This window comes from Ahaetulla prasina, chromosome 2, assembly GCF_028640845.1.
Source record: "Ahaetulla prasina isolate Xishuangbanna chromosome 2, ASM2864084v1, whole genome shotgun sequence".
In the NCBI taxonomy this organism is placed as follows: Eukaryota; Metazoa; Chordata; class Lepidosauria; order Squamata; family Colubridae; genus Ahaetulla; species Ahaetulla prasina.
This window is the reverse complement of record NC_080540.1, coordinates 29,401,191-29,414,999: the sequence shown is the minus strand read 5'-3', so window position 1 is coordinate 29,414,999 and position 13,809 is coordinate 29,401,191. Positions and strand designations below refer to the sequence as shown.

Below are 13,809 nucleotides of genomic sequence, written 5' to 3'. Positions count from 1 at the left end.
TCTACTATTGACCTCACCCCATTCCTAAGAGGACTATAAGGGGCGTACATAAGAGCACAAAAGTGCCTACCGTTCCGGTCCTAATGTTTCCTTTCTTTATATCAAATTAATACAATTATTACATACTTTTGCTCATATATATGCTTATATGATATTTTGCTAATTTATGTTGATGTTTGTGCATACTGTTGTGACAAAATAAAATAAAATTAAAAAAAAGACGCCCAGGAGGTATTTTACAGTTGTTCAGTCACAACCACTCCAGGCCATTCCTATTAAGAGACACAGGAAGATCTTCAGACTACAAATGGAACAGATTTGCCCCAAAAGAAACCTGCTCACTCTGAGATGGACGGAACGGAATTGGGGGAAGTAGCAGCTGGGAGGAGAGGAAAATTTTCATGGAAATCTTTCTCTGCTTCTCTTTGACCAAAGCATTTGAAAGGGTTGGAACTGGGTTGCCTCTTCCCAAATCAAACGAAGACCAGACTGTCCCAACCTCCGACAATCTTAGCCAAGTGAAGACTGGCATCCCAGCAAGAGACGGAGATCTCCGATGCTCCCAAAGAAGGCTGGGAAAACAGGACAAAAGGAAGCCCAGAAGAAGCTCCCTAAAGGGAGAGACTATCACCCACGCAAAAAAAGGTACTTACTGAAGAATATCAAAGTCTTAAGAATCAGACACACCATGACAAGACCAGCCACAACGCAGCAGATGATGAGCCCCAGGTGGGATTCTGGAATGGAATTGGGAGAAACAGATGATCAATACTTGCTCCTTTAATGTTTATTTCTTAAGTGAAGAACGTTGCACTTAGAAACCTAGAGTTAGAAGGAAGGAACTTAAGAGGTCACCTAGTCTTACCATTTGTTTGGAACAGGATCCATTAAAGTATTCAGATTGTGTCTTTAGTAGCTCAGTTGAGATTCTCATCCTTCCTGGACATGATTTTCTTCTGAGTCCCTCTTCCATTTCATTCTCTCCCTCTCAGCCTGTTCTGAATTTCACTTCCTTCTTTGAGGATATTAACTCACTCGGCCTTTTTTATATCACCTTCAAATTGGATAGCTATTGGCTCTATCGATTCCTCCAAATCACTAAAGGGAATATTGAAGAACAGATGACAATGGGCTGATTCTTCTGGCATCCATTTGATATCTTCAACATGGTGAGGAACCATCAACGGGGACTCCTGGTGGAAGATTTCTGAGCCAGCTTTGGATCCCCCTTCATTGACTGGCGTCCTTCGATGAACTGAAAAGGCCTTTGACTGACTTCAGATGGAGCTTTTATGAGACAAAATGCCCGATTTACCATAAAACATTAATACCATGGAACATCCAGATGACTTTGTCATCTTTTAGAGATCCCTTAACTGTTCTCTATTTCATTCTGCTCAACCACAAATAAAAAATACAAAATTCTGCTGATCTGGAACCTGCATTGTAGCATTTGAGGGGGGGAAGTACCAGTGATGGGTTTCAAATTTTACTCCCGGTTCTGTGGGTGTGGCTTGGTGGGTGTGGCACTGCTTGGTGGGCGGGGCTTGGTGGGCGGGGCAGGGGAAGGATACTGTAAAATCTCCATTCCCTCTCCATTCCCACCCCACTCCAGGGGAAGGTTACTGCAAAATCCCCATTTCCTCCCAATCATCTGGGAATTGGGAGGTAGAGAATAGATGGTGGTGGGGCCAGTCAGAATTTTTACTACCGGTTCTCCAAACTACTTAAAATTTCCGCTACCGGTTCTCCAGAACTGGGGGCAGAATTCAGAACCTGCTGAAACCCACCTCTGGGAAGTACATGGGGGCAGAATTTATAATGTCTAATTTATATCATGCCACTACCTCCCCTGATTTCTGGATGTTGGTGGGAAGTTGTGACCAGTCCAGAAACAGAAAAATAGTAATTTTTTACTTTCAGAATTTCAGGATGAAAAATGGAATATGGCGATATCTATTTCCAGGCTGAAAATGGGCTACGAGGGGGTTACGTGCGGCCCCCGCGTACTGTTTTGACCAGCAGGGAGTCTGTCCTGTCTCCCCCATCCTCCCGGCCAGCCCGTGGAGAACTGCAATGCTGATCCGGCTCTCGAAGAAATCCAGTTCAATACCCCTGTCCTACACCATTTCTTATGTGTCTTGTGGCCATTAAACTGGGTATATAGTTAAAAGAGCCTGTGACAGGGGCCCAAATCTTTTTATGTATAGTCTTTATTGTCATTGTACATCATGCATACAACACAATTGGTTTTAGCCTCACTGGTGCAATCCATGACAAAAAACTACAAACAACATAAACAGTAGAAAAAAATAATCCCTATGTAAGTAATTAGGGGGAGAAAAAGAAAAAGAAAGAAAAAACAAAAAACTAGTCATACGTTTCCGTGTGCGTGTGGAGTGATTGTGGTTGTGTTTAAGAGTCTGACAGCCCAAGGATAGAAACTATTTTTAAATAGTTATCGGTTACAGAAACAATGCATACTTTTGTTAGATGTGATATGTCAGAAAGGGAGCATGATGTGCTGGAGGACAAGTGCAATAACAGAAAAATCACACTTCCTGGGCCCTGTCAGATGATATATTTAAACAGATGGAGCCCCATAGCTTCAAGAACCAAGAAGTAATCCCATCAGTTTTACTGGGTTAGCTCAGAGTGGATATTTATAACTGAGAAACTCATTTATAAATAAATAACTATTTATTTCGTATGGCTGGACTAGCTTGATTTTACCTTTAAAATTTTAATTGGATGATGGGTTTTAAATTTTGGTAATTTTATGGGGTGTATTGTTATTTTATTTATTTATTTATTTTATTTATTTATTAAATTTTTATACCGCCCTTCTCCCGAAGGACTCAGGGCGGTGTACAGCCAGAAATAAAATACAGAATATGTACAGTTAAAAATGAATTAAAATATAGCAAAATTACAAAAACGGCTGATAATTAAAATTTAAATTTAAAATATTTAAAATATTAATAAAACCCCAATTTAAAATCAAACTATTATGCCAGTCCCGCTTGAATAAATAAGTATGTTTTTAGCTCACGACGGAAGGTCCGAAGATCAGGCACTTGACGTAGGCCAGGGGGAAGTTCATTCCAGAGCGTCGATGCTCCCACAGAGAAGGCCCTACTCCTGGGGGCCGCCAGCTGACATTGTTTGGCGGACGGCACCCTGAGGAGACCCTCTCTGTGAGAGCATACGGGTCGGTGGGAGGCAAAGGGTAACAGCAGGCGGTCTCGTAAGTACCCAGGTCCTAAGCCATGGAGCGCTTTAAAGGTGGTAACCAAAATCTTGAAGTTTTTTAAAGTTTTTTAAATTTCTGGGCAAGTTTAAATCAGTTTTTTAAGGGTTGTTTTAATTATTGTGTATGTTTTGTATTTTATCTGCCTGTTCACCGCCCTGAGTCCTTCGGGAGAAGGGCGATATACAAATTAAATTATTATTATTATTATTATTATTATTATTATTATTATTATTATTATTATTATTATTATTATTATTATTATTAATCTTCTGTTATTTTGCTGAACTTCTGGTGAGAGTGAAATGATGAGCTAGATGTTCCTCTTGCTACATGTTTGTGATCTGTGTATTTGGTGCCTGGCCTGGGATTATGACATCACAGTGAGCCACAGACACATGATCGCAATTTCTGATATTCCCTGCTGGCTTTCCACAGGCAAAGTCAGTGGGGAAGCTGGCAAGAAGTTAAAAGTGGCAATCACAGGAGGTCCCACATGACGTCCTAGTTTAATGATCTGCAAGACCTGCACTCAGCAAATGCAACCAGAACTGCTGGATCTGGATTGCTAAGCAAAGGGGCGTGCATAAGCGCACCAAGGTGCCTACTGTCCCTGTCCTAATGTCCCCATTTATTTGTATCCATTTCATGTATTCATAATCATATCTATACTTATATCTGTTATCTTATTTTTTTTTAATTGAAAAAGTTTTACAACAACAATTAAATTTTTCCCCTCCCCCTCCCCCTCCCCCCCTCCCTCCAAACCCCCCCCTCCCCCCCCGACTTCCCGGAGCAAACACAAGGTATAGTTCAATAAACAAACAGTCATACATTAAATTTTTAAAATCTAACACAATTATAATCCTTCTCTCTCACATAACCTGACTTCTTCCATTAAAATCAAAAACAACGTCCTTCATTCAAAGGCAATCTGAAATTTCTTAATCTGGTATCTATTTTGAATATAATCAATCCAATTCTTCCATTCGTTTAGGTATTTTTCTTGAGTACTGTCTTTCAAGAAGGCTGAGATTTTAGCCATTTCAGCCAAATTGGAAATTTTCAATATCCATTCTTCTATTGTGGGTAATTCTTTTTTCTTCCAATATTGTCCAATCAACAGTCTTGCTGCTGTTATTAAGTTCAAAATCAATTTAGTCTCAATCACTGTACAGTCTGTTGTTATTCCCAAAAGGAAAAATTGTGATAGGAACTTTATCTTCTTCTTCAGAACATTCTGCATAATCCACCAAATTCTTATCCAGAAAGACTTAATTTCCTTACAAATCCACCATACATGAAAATATGTAGCATCATCACAATTACATCTCCAACATTTCGCTTGCATATCTGGATACATACATGATAATTTCTTAGAATCTAAATGCCATCTATAAAACATCTTATAAAAATTTTCCCTTAAATTCTGCGCTTGCATAAATTTAACATTTCTAATCCAAATTTTTTCCCATGTTTCCAACATTATTGGTTCCTGAATATTCTGTGCCCATTTTATCATACAATCCTTTATTAAATCTCTTTCAGAATCTATTTCTATCAACACATTATACAATCTCTTTATATGCCCCTGAGTTTGATTTCTAATTTGTTTAACCAAATTTTCTTCATTTTGAATAATACCAATTTTCTGATCTTCTTTCCATCTAGCCTTTAACTGTCCATATTGAAACCAAGTATAATTCCTCCCTTCTTCTTTTAATGTATCCAAAGATTTTACTGTAAATTTCCCCTCTCATTATATAAAAGATCTTTATAAGTAATCATTTCTTGTTCCTGTTCTATATTTATATTCTCTACTGCGTGCCGAGGACTTGCCCATATAGGAATTTTATAATTTAACTTATAATAATATTTTTTCCAGACATGCAGAAGAGAAATTCTCAACACATGATTCTTAAAAGCTTTATCTACTTTCTTATCATACAATAAATATGCATGCCAACCATATAATAAATCATAACCTTCTATATTCAAAATCCTTTCCTCCGTCAAATTAAACCAATCACTTGTTACCGAAAGAACAACTGCTTCATAATACAGTTTCAAATTAGGCATTTTTAATCCTCCTCTTTCCCGTATATCTTGCATTATTTTCATTTTGACTCTCGCTTTTTTCCCTTCCCATATAAATTTATTAATTCCAATCTGCCATTCTTCCAAATTTTTGTCTTTCTTAATTATTGGTATCATCTGAAACAAGAACAAGAATTTAGGCAAAACATTCATTTTTATAGCTGCTATTCTCCCCAGCAAAGATAATTGTAATTTTTTCAAAGTATTCATTTCCTTCTGAATTTTTTTCCATAACACATCATAATTATTCTTATACAATTTTACATTTGATGAAGTACGAAAGACTCCTAAATATTTAACCTTTTTTACAATTTCAAATCCTATTATTTCCTCTAGTTTTTCTTTCTGGTTCTTAATCATATTTTTGGTTAACACTTTTGTTTTATTTTGATTCACTTTAAACCCTGAGACCCTTCCATATTGATTAATTACTTCCAACAAATATACACTCGAATTTATAGACTGAGTCAACATAACAACCAAATCATCTGCAAATGCTCTAACTTTGTATTCATGTCTTCTAATTCTAATACCCTCTATCTCCCTTAACTCTCTTATCTTATCCAATAAAGGTTCCAAAGACAAAATAGAATAGAATAGAATAGAATAGAATAGAATAGAATAGAATAGAATAGAATAGAATAGAATTTTTATTGGCCAAGTGTGATTGGACACACAAGGAATTTGTCTTGGTGCATATGCTCTCTACATGGGGCTCCCCTTGAGGTGCACTCGGAGGCTTCAGTTAGTCCAGAATGCAGCTGCGCGGGTGATAGAGGGAGCTACTCGTAGCTCCCACGTAACACCGCTCCTGCGCAGACTGCACTGGCTACCTGTGGCCTTTCGAGTGCACTTTAAGGTTTTGGTTACGACCTTTAAAGCGCTCCATGGCTTAGGGCCTGGGTACTTACGGGACCGCCTGCTGTTACCTCATGCCTCCCACCGACCCGTACGCTCTCACAGAGAGGGACTTCTCAGGGTGCCGTCCGCCAAGCAATGCCGGCTGGCGGCCCCCAGGGGAAGGTCCTTCTCTGTGGGGGCTCCCACACTCTGGAACGAGCTTCCCCCGGGTTTACGCCAAATACCTGACCTTCGGACCTTCCGCCGCGAACTGAAGACACATCTTTTCATTCGCGCGGGGCTGGCTTGAATTTTATTGGTCTTTTAAATTTCTTAAATTTTTAATATAAATTTTAAATGGGATTTTAGTTTTTTATATATTTTAAAGTTTCGGGCTAATTATAATAAGTTTTTTAATTTACATTTTAAATTGTACATTGTACATTGTATTGTCTTTTTTACTTCTGCCTGTACACCGCCCTGAGTCCTTCGGGAGAAGGGCGGTATAAAAATCAAATAAATAAATAAATAAAATAAATAAATAAAAGAAAAGATACGTTCATCAAGGTACAACATTTACAACACAATTGATGGTCAATATATCAATATAAATCATAAGGATTGCCAGCAACAAGTTATAGTCATACAGTCATAAATGGAAAGAGATGGGTGATGGGAACTATGAGCAGATTAATAGTAGTGCAGATTCAGTACATAGTTTGACAGTGTTGATGGAATTATTTGTTTAGCAGAGTGATGGCCTTCGGGAAAAAACTGTTCTTGTGTCTAGTTGTTTTGGTGTGCAGTGCTCTAGAGCGTCATTTTGAGGGTAGGAGTTGAAACAGTTTATGTCCAGGATGCGAGGGATCTGCAAATATTTTCACGGCCCTCTTCTTGATTCGTGCAGTATACAGGTCCTCAATGGAAGGCAGGTTGGTAGCAATTATTTTTTCTGCAGTTCTAATTATCCTCTGAAGTCTGTGTTTTTCTTGTTGGGTTGCAGAACTGAACCAGACAAATAAACAATAAAGGTGATAAAGGACAACCCCTGCCTTGTTCCTTTCACAATTTTAAAACTATCTGTTAAACTACCATTAATTATTATCTGAGCTGTTTGCTCTCCATAAATTGCCCTAAGTATTCGTATAAAACCATTTCTTCTATCTTAGACACGCTTGACAAAATAAATAAATAAATAAATAAATAAATAAATAAAAATAAATAAATAAAGCAAGCGATCAAACAATAAAACAGATGGATTAAATGTGAAGCTTGAATAGAAACAATTTTAGATGGCATTCCACAAGTGGCAAACTTATAGTCCTGTGATGGCGAACCTATGGCATGTGTGCCACAGGTGGCACGGAAAGCTATTATCTGTGGGCATGCGAGCGTTGCCCTAGCTCAGCTCCATCACGCACGCGTGCACCACCCAGCTGATTATCGCGCCTTCCGGGCCCACCAGAAGTAAGGAAATGGGCCGTTTCCAGCCTCCGGAGGGCCTCCGGGGGGTGGGGAGGCCATTTTCGCCCTCCCCAGGCTCCTAGAAAGCCTCTGGAGCCTTCGGAGGGCGAAAAATGGGCCTACTGGGCCCACTGGGCCAAAAGTGGGGGGGCATGAGGGGTTCACGGGTGCATGCGCGGGGGGTCAGGGCATATTGAATTATGGGTGTGGGCACGCATGCATGCAACTCCCCCTGCTTTTGGCATGTGACGGTTGACGGTTTACGGGACTGCCTACTGCCAGCTTCTATCTCCCAACGTCCGGTGCGTTCCCACAGAGAGGGACTCCTCAGGGTGCCGTCGGCCAAACAATGTCGACTGGTGGCCCCCAGGGGGAGGGCCTTCTCTGTGGGGGCTCCTACCCTGTGGAACGAGCTTCCCCCCGGGCTTCGACAACTACCTGACCTTAGGACCTTTCGCCGCAAATTTAAAACTTATTTATTTCATATGGCTGGACTGGCCTGATTTTGAATTTTAAATTTTAATTGTGGGTTTTAAATTTCTGTAATTTTTATGGGGTGTAATGGTATTTTAAATTTTCTGGCGTCTTGAATCAGTTTTTTAAGGATTGTTTTAATGGTTGCTTGTTGCTGTTTGTATTTTATTGGCCTGTTCACCGCCCTGAGTCCTTCGGGATGACAATTGGGTGGGTGGGAGGAGCCTCCCGCTGCCGAAGCCACTACCGGTTCGCATGAACCAGGGCAAACCGGTAGGAACCACCACTGACTTGCAGGTGCATCCAAAAGTCTTCCAGAAGACCCTTGCGCAGTTGCTGAAAAAGCAAGTTCTCCCATAGCAAAAGAAACAGGCCTGGCTAAGGAGAGAAAAACATGCTGCCTTAAAGTTAAAAAAAAGATATCCAGACTGCCATGTTAAAAGTGTAAATGTCCTCTTTTAAAATGCCCAATAATGAAGCCTATAATCCCAGGCAAAGCGCTGCCTGCATTTAATTTTAGTCCTGTAGGAGAATATCAGGTTTCATTATCAGGTAACAGAAATGTTCCCGGGAAGCTCATCCAAAGCGAAGCCTTGCCTGCAGAATACTTTGAAGAGGAGCTTCCAAGAATCATCTAAAGTTAGTCCAAGGTCGAGTTCAAGGTCGTCAGCAGGTCTAAAGGGCTGAGATTCAAGAGTGAAATTCACATCCATCTGAGCTAAATGTGGATTCCAACAAAGCGAACGAAGGCAGCCCAACCTCTTATATAGGAAGCAACCAACTGTCACATTGGAACATTTACTCTGTTGCTAGGCAATGATGAATAGGAACTCTCCTTTTTATTGTGTATGTTGTATGATGTATCCCATCCTCGTCGCCAGTATTGTGTATGTTGAGGGTGGGTAGGACAAGACAGACAGGCTTCAGATGCAACAACTTTATTAACAAGCGCAACAAGCACTGACTGCAACAGCTGGCTCTGACAGCCAGAATACAGAGGAAAAAGAAAACGCCTCAGGAACTTCTGACAGCCTTAAATAGGGTTGCTGTCAGAAGGAGGCTCCAATCGCTGGGCTGCAAATTTCCCGCTTTTTAGCCGGCTAGCGCCTCAGCCAATCAGCAGTCGTCTGCTGTTGGCAAGGCTCGAGCCGGCGTCGTAAGTCCGAGGACTTAACACCTTTGACTGCTGTTTTTTTTTCCTTTGCCCAACTTATATACCAACCATGTCCCCACTGTTTGCAAAATCCAGATTTCTTTTTTTTTTTTTTTGCATAATTCATCTTGATTTCCATACATACCCGTGTAAGGTTGAAAGGCGTGATGTGGAGAAGGCATTTTTAAAATGCTGGAACTATAACCCCAAACTTCTTTTGTAATTTCTACAAAATTACTTTGTAAACTAGGTAACTGGAAGTTATGTGAGGATACTATCGAATAGATATAAAAATGTGATTAACAGTGGGAATTAAAACTAAACAATCTGAGATTAGATAATGAAAATATATTTTAATGAAAACATGTATCCATAGTAGAAATATAAGGATTGAAGGACCGGAAAGAAGAGGAATATGAACAGATGTGTATTAAACGTTGGAATGATTGTGACAGGTACCAGAAATGTATACTGAGATATTTGATTTGATTTTTTTTTTTACTTGCATTTATATTTATTTATTTATTTATTTTATTTGCATTTATATCCCGCCCTTCTCCGAAGACTCCGGGCGGCTTACACTATGTCAAGCAAGTCTTCATCCATTTGTATATTATATACAAAGTCAACTTATTGCCCCCAACAATCTGGATCCTCATTTTACCTACCTTATAAAGGATGGAAGGCTGAGTCAACCTTGGGCCTGGTGGGACTAAAACCTGCAGTAATTGCAAGCAGCTGTGTTAATAACAGACTGTCTTAGCAGTCTGAGCCACAGAGGCCCCTTTTATTTTGTCAAACACATACTAAACAATATATATAAGTATAAGCATGAAATAAACGCACAAAGTGAATACAACCAAAGGGAACATTAGGACAGGAACGGAAGGCACGCTGGTGCTCTTATGCACGTCCCTTATATTGCATAATGAAAGAAGGAAAGATCACGTCTTTGAATATTAGAGTGACATGGAGGTGGGGGAGAAGGTTAAAATAGAGATAGAAATAAGAGGGGAATAATAGTAAAAATAGATATTAAAATGTTACAATGTACGGAAGAAGTAGGAGAAAGTTTAGAACTGAAGGACGATAGTAAAAGCTTTGTGTTACAAAGATGAAAAATGAAAATGGAATGTATTATCAGGAATAATAATGTTATGCCTATTTGTATTGAAATGTATGATACCCAGGTATCACACAACCTATACACCCGTATTAAAATGCTAGGCTTTTAAGATGTAAAAAACTCAGACGGAGATAAAAAAAATTTTATTTGCATTTATATCCCGCCCTTCTCTGAAGACTCAGGGCGGCTTACACTATATCAAGCAATAGTCTTCATCCATTTGTATATTATATACAAAGTCAACTTTTATTGCCCCCAACAATCTGGGTCCTCATTTTACCTACCTAATAAAGGATGGAAGGCTGAGTCAACCTTGGGCCTGGTGGGGCTTGAACCTGCAGTAATTGCAAGCAGCTGCTATTAATAACAGACTGTCTTACCAGTCTGAGCCACCAGAGGCACTTTATGGCTCTTGATTTGACAGAGGAAGAATAGGCACTGCTAGATCCCAGTTGGAGGGCCTTCGGCCAGTAGTGGGTCACTTACCTTCGCTACCGATTCGGAACTGGGAGCGCCCATGTGTGCACATTTGCTTTGCTTGTGCGCGGCGCTTCTGCACATGCGCAGACTGGCCGTGATGACATAAGGGCAGGTGGGCGGAGCCTCCCGCCACGGCCACTACCAGTTCGCCCAAACCAGGTCGAACCGGTAGAAACCCACCACTGCCTTCTGCAGGGATATCATGTTGAAGGTTTTTAGAAATATAGCCGCTCTGGGTAAGGCCCAACTTTGCTCTGCCTTCCATTCATTGGGAAAGGTGTTTTCAGTGGGAGGTAAACAGCGAAGATCCCTGCACTCATTTGCTTCAGGTGAGTCAGGACTCCACATGAATTGGCAGACTCCCTTCAAGCCTTTTTAAATCCTAAAATACAAAGTGGGTTAGGCCGTTTAGTATTTGTCGGATAGGCAAGGCCTTCTTTTCCAGGCCGACCCTCAAAAACCATCCTGAGAGAAGGTGCGATTGGCCATTTCTGCCACAATGCCAAGAAAGCTTCCTGGTTGTATCCATGAAGCAAAGTGAGACCTTGACCTTACAGGGAAGGAAATGGGATGCGTTTTGGGGAGGTTCAGATCCGTAAGGCATTTTTATAAGGAGGGGAAGGAAGATAGAGGTGCTTCTGTGTCTGTGTGTCAAATGACGCCAAGGAACCGTTTATTGTTGCCTTGTTTGTTTGTTTTTTAATTTTTTAATTTGCATTTATATCCCGCCCTTCTCCGAAGACTCAGGGCGGCTTACACTATGTCAAGCAATAGTCTTCATCCATTTGTATATTATATACAAAGTCAACTTATTGCCCCCAACAATCTGGGTCCTCATTTTACTTACCTTATAAAGGATGGAAGGCTGAGTCAACCTTGGGCCTGGTGGGACTTGAACCTGCAGTAACTGCAAGCAGCTGCTGTTAATAACAGACTGTCTTACCAGTCTGAGCTACCAGAGGCCCGTTGTTCCCTGTCAACTGCAGAGGTTTCCATCAGCCAGGAGGGGTAGGAAATGCAGAGGATACCAGGCACAGCCTCTGCTGCAAAGGGCCCCACCCACTCGCTCAGGAGGCCCAAGACCAAATTCATCCCACATTTCCTGGGAAGACAAAATCTCAGTCATCCCCTCCTGACTTCTCTCTCTAAGCAGATCTGAATGATTTACTCCTCAGGTTCCCTAGCAAAATTGACCCAACAATACATGAGCACACGATACGATTTAAACGTAAACTGAACCACTCCAATCTTGATTGAAGAAAATATGACTTCAGTAACAGAGTTGTTATTGCCTGGAATGCACTACCTGACTCTGTGGTCTCTTCCCAAAATCCCAAAAGCTTCAACCAAAGACTATCTACTATTGACCTCACCCCATTCCTAAGAGGTCTGTAAGGGGCGTGCATAAGAGCACCAGCGTGTCTACCGTTCCTGTCCTAATATTCCCTTTGATTGTATCCGATTCGTACGGTTATTTCATGCTTATACTTATATATACTGTTGTGTTTGACAAATAAATAAATAAATTAAAAAAACTACCCCAAAAAAATTGATTTCACCAGAACCATATGAGTCCTGAGTCCTTTGGGAGAAGGGCGGTATAAAAATCTAATAAATAATAATAATAATAATAACCAGCCACAGAAGGAGCACGACATACACATGGCTCCAAAGTCTCTTTCTCCAGTCAGTTCATACTAGGAGAGCCTTGTGGTGGCAGAGCAAGAGGAGATCCAGCTGGCATCTATCTACCAAAGCTCATTTTCTCTCAAAACTTACGGGACCGCCTGCTGTTACCTCATGCCTCCCACTGACCCGTACGCTCACACAGAGAGGGACTTCTCGGGGTGCCGTCCGCTAGGCAATGTCGGCTGGTGGCCCACAGGGGAAGATCCTTCTCTGTGGGGGCTCCTACTCTTTGGAATGAACTTCCCCCTGGTTTACGTCAAATACCTGACCTTCAGACCTTTCGCCGCGAACTGAAAACATATTTGTTTGTTCGCGCGGGGCTTTCTTAAATTGTCTAGATTTCAAATTTTAAATTTTATTTAAGTCTTAAATTGGGGTTTTTAGATTTTTAACCATTTTAATTCTCGGCCGCACTGTATAATAAGTTTTTTAATTTACTTTTAATTGTACATTGTTTCTTTTTTACCTTGGCTGTACACCGCCCTGAGTCCTTCGGGAGAAGGGCGGTTTATAAATCTAATAAAATAATAATAAATAAAATAATAATAAAATGCCTCCTGCTGATCAGATCATGTGATGGCCAAGCCTCTCCTTTCTACCTTCTTGGAAAACAGAGCCGCTTCTCAGTCAGAGGGATCTTCCACCCAGCTGGGTCTTCTCACCTTCTTGAGGGTACCTTGTTCCAGATGTTTCTAATTGGAGTCACACTCCTAAGAACAGCCTAGCAGCTGTGATGAAAGGAGACTCACTTTCCACAGCTTAGTTCCTGAGAGGAAAATAGCAGAACTCTTCATGAGCTTCTTTTGTCTTTGCACAAAAATCTCAACAGATGTTGCCTCTGATTCTCATTCTGACTTGGAGCTACCATGTAAAGAGGACCAATCACTCTCTTGATCCTGCTCTGTACTTATTTCGATATTTCTCTGCAAAAAGAAAAAAAAAATAGTCAAAGCTCAAAAGAATGCACCAGAGATCATCGAATTTTCCCATGTAGAGGGAAAAGCCTCAGCATTTTACAGTTGTTTAATCAGAACAACTCCAGGCCATTCCTATTAAGAGATACAGGAAGATCTTCAAACTACAAACGGAACAGATTTGCCCCCAAAAAGACCCGATACCCAAGGAATGAAATCTAATTTTTTTTTGCTACTAGTTCTGTGGGCGTGACTTGGTGGAGTGTGTCATGTGACTGGGTGGGCGTGGCTATGTGACGGAGATCAAAAGACAGAAACTCAA

The 13,809-nt window shown here is 40.7% G+C and overlaps 1 protein-coding gene across 4 annotated transcripts in view; it reads right to left on the bottom strand.

Annotated features, from left to right (window-relative positions):
* The window catches only part of LOC131189854 (H-2 class I histocompatibility antigen, Q9 alpha chain-like), a 105,436-nt gene that overhangs the window by 66,477 nt on the left and 25,150 nt on the right, over positions 1-13,809 (bottom strand). Inside the window, exons 6-7 of one of the 4 annotated variants that reach the window (XR_009153137.1) lie at positions 13,236-13,496; positions 6,711-7,192 (exon numbers count right to left, since the gene is read on the bottom strand). The exons of 1 other annotated variant lie outside the window; for it this stretch is intronic. Coding sequence is in view for 1 of the 3 variants with exons in the window: in XM_058166400.1 (XP_058022383.1) it covers positions 13,456-13,496 (41 nt within the window). In the remaining 2 variants the exon portion in view is untranslated. 2 more of the 4 variants (XR_009153136.1, XM_058166400.1) reach the window with 2 other exon arrangements.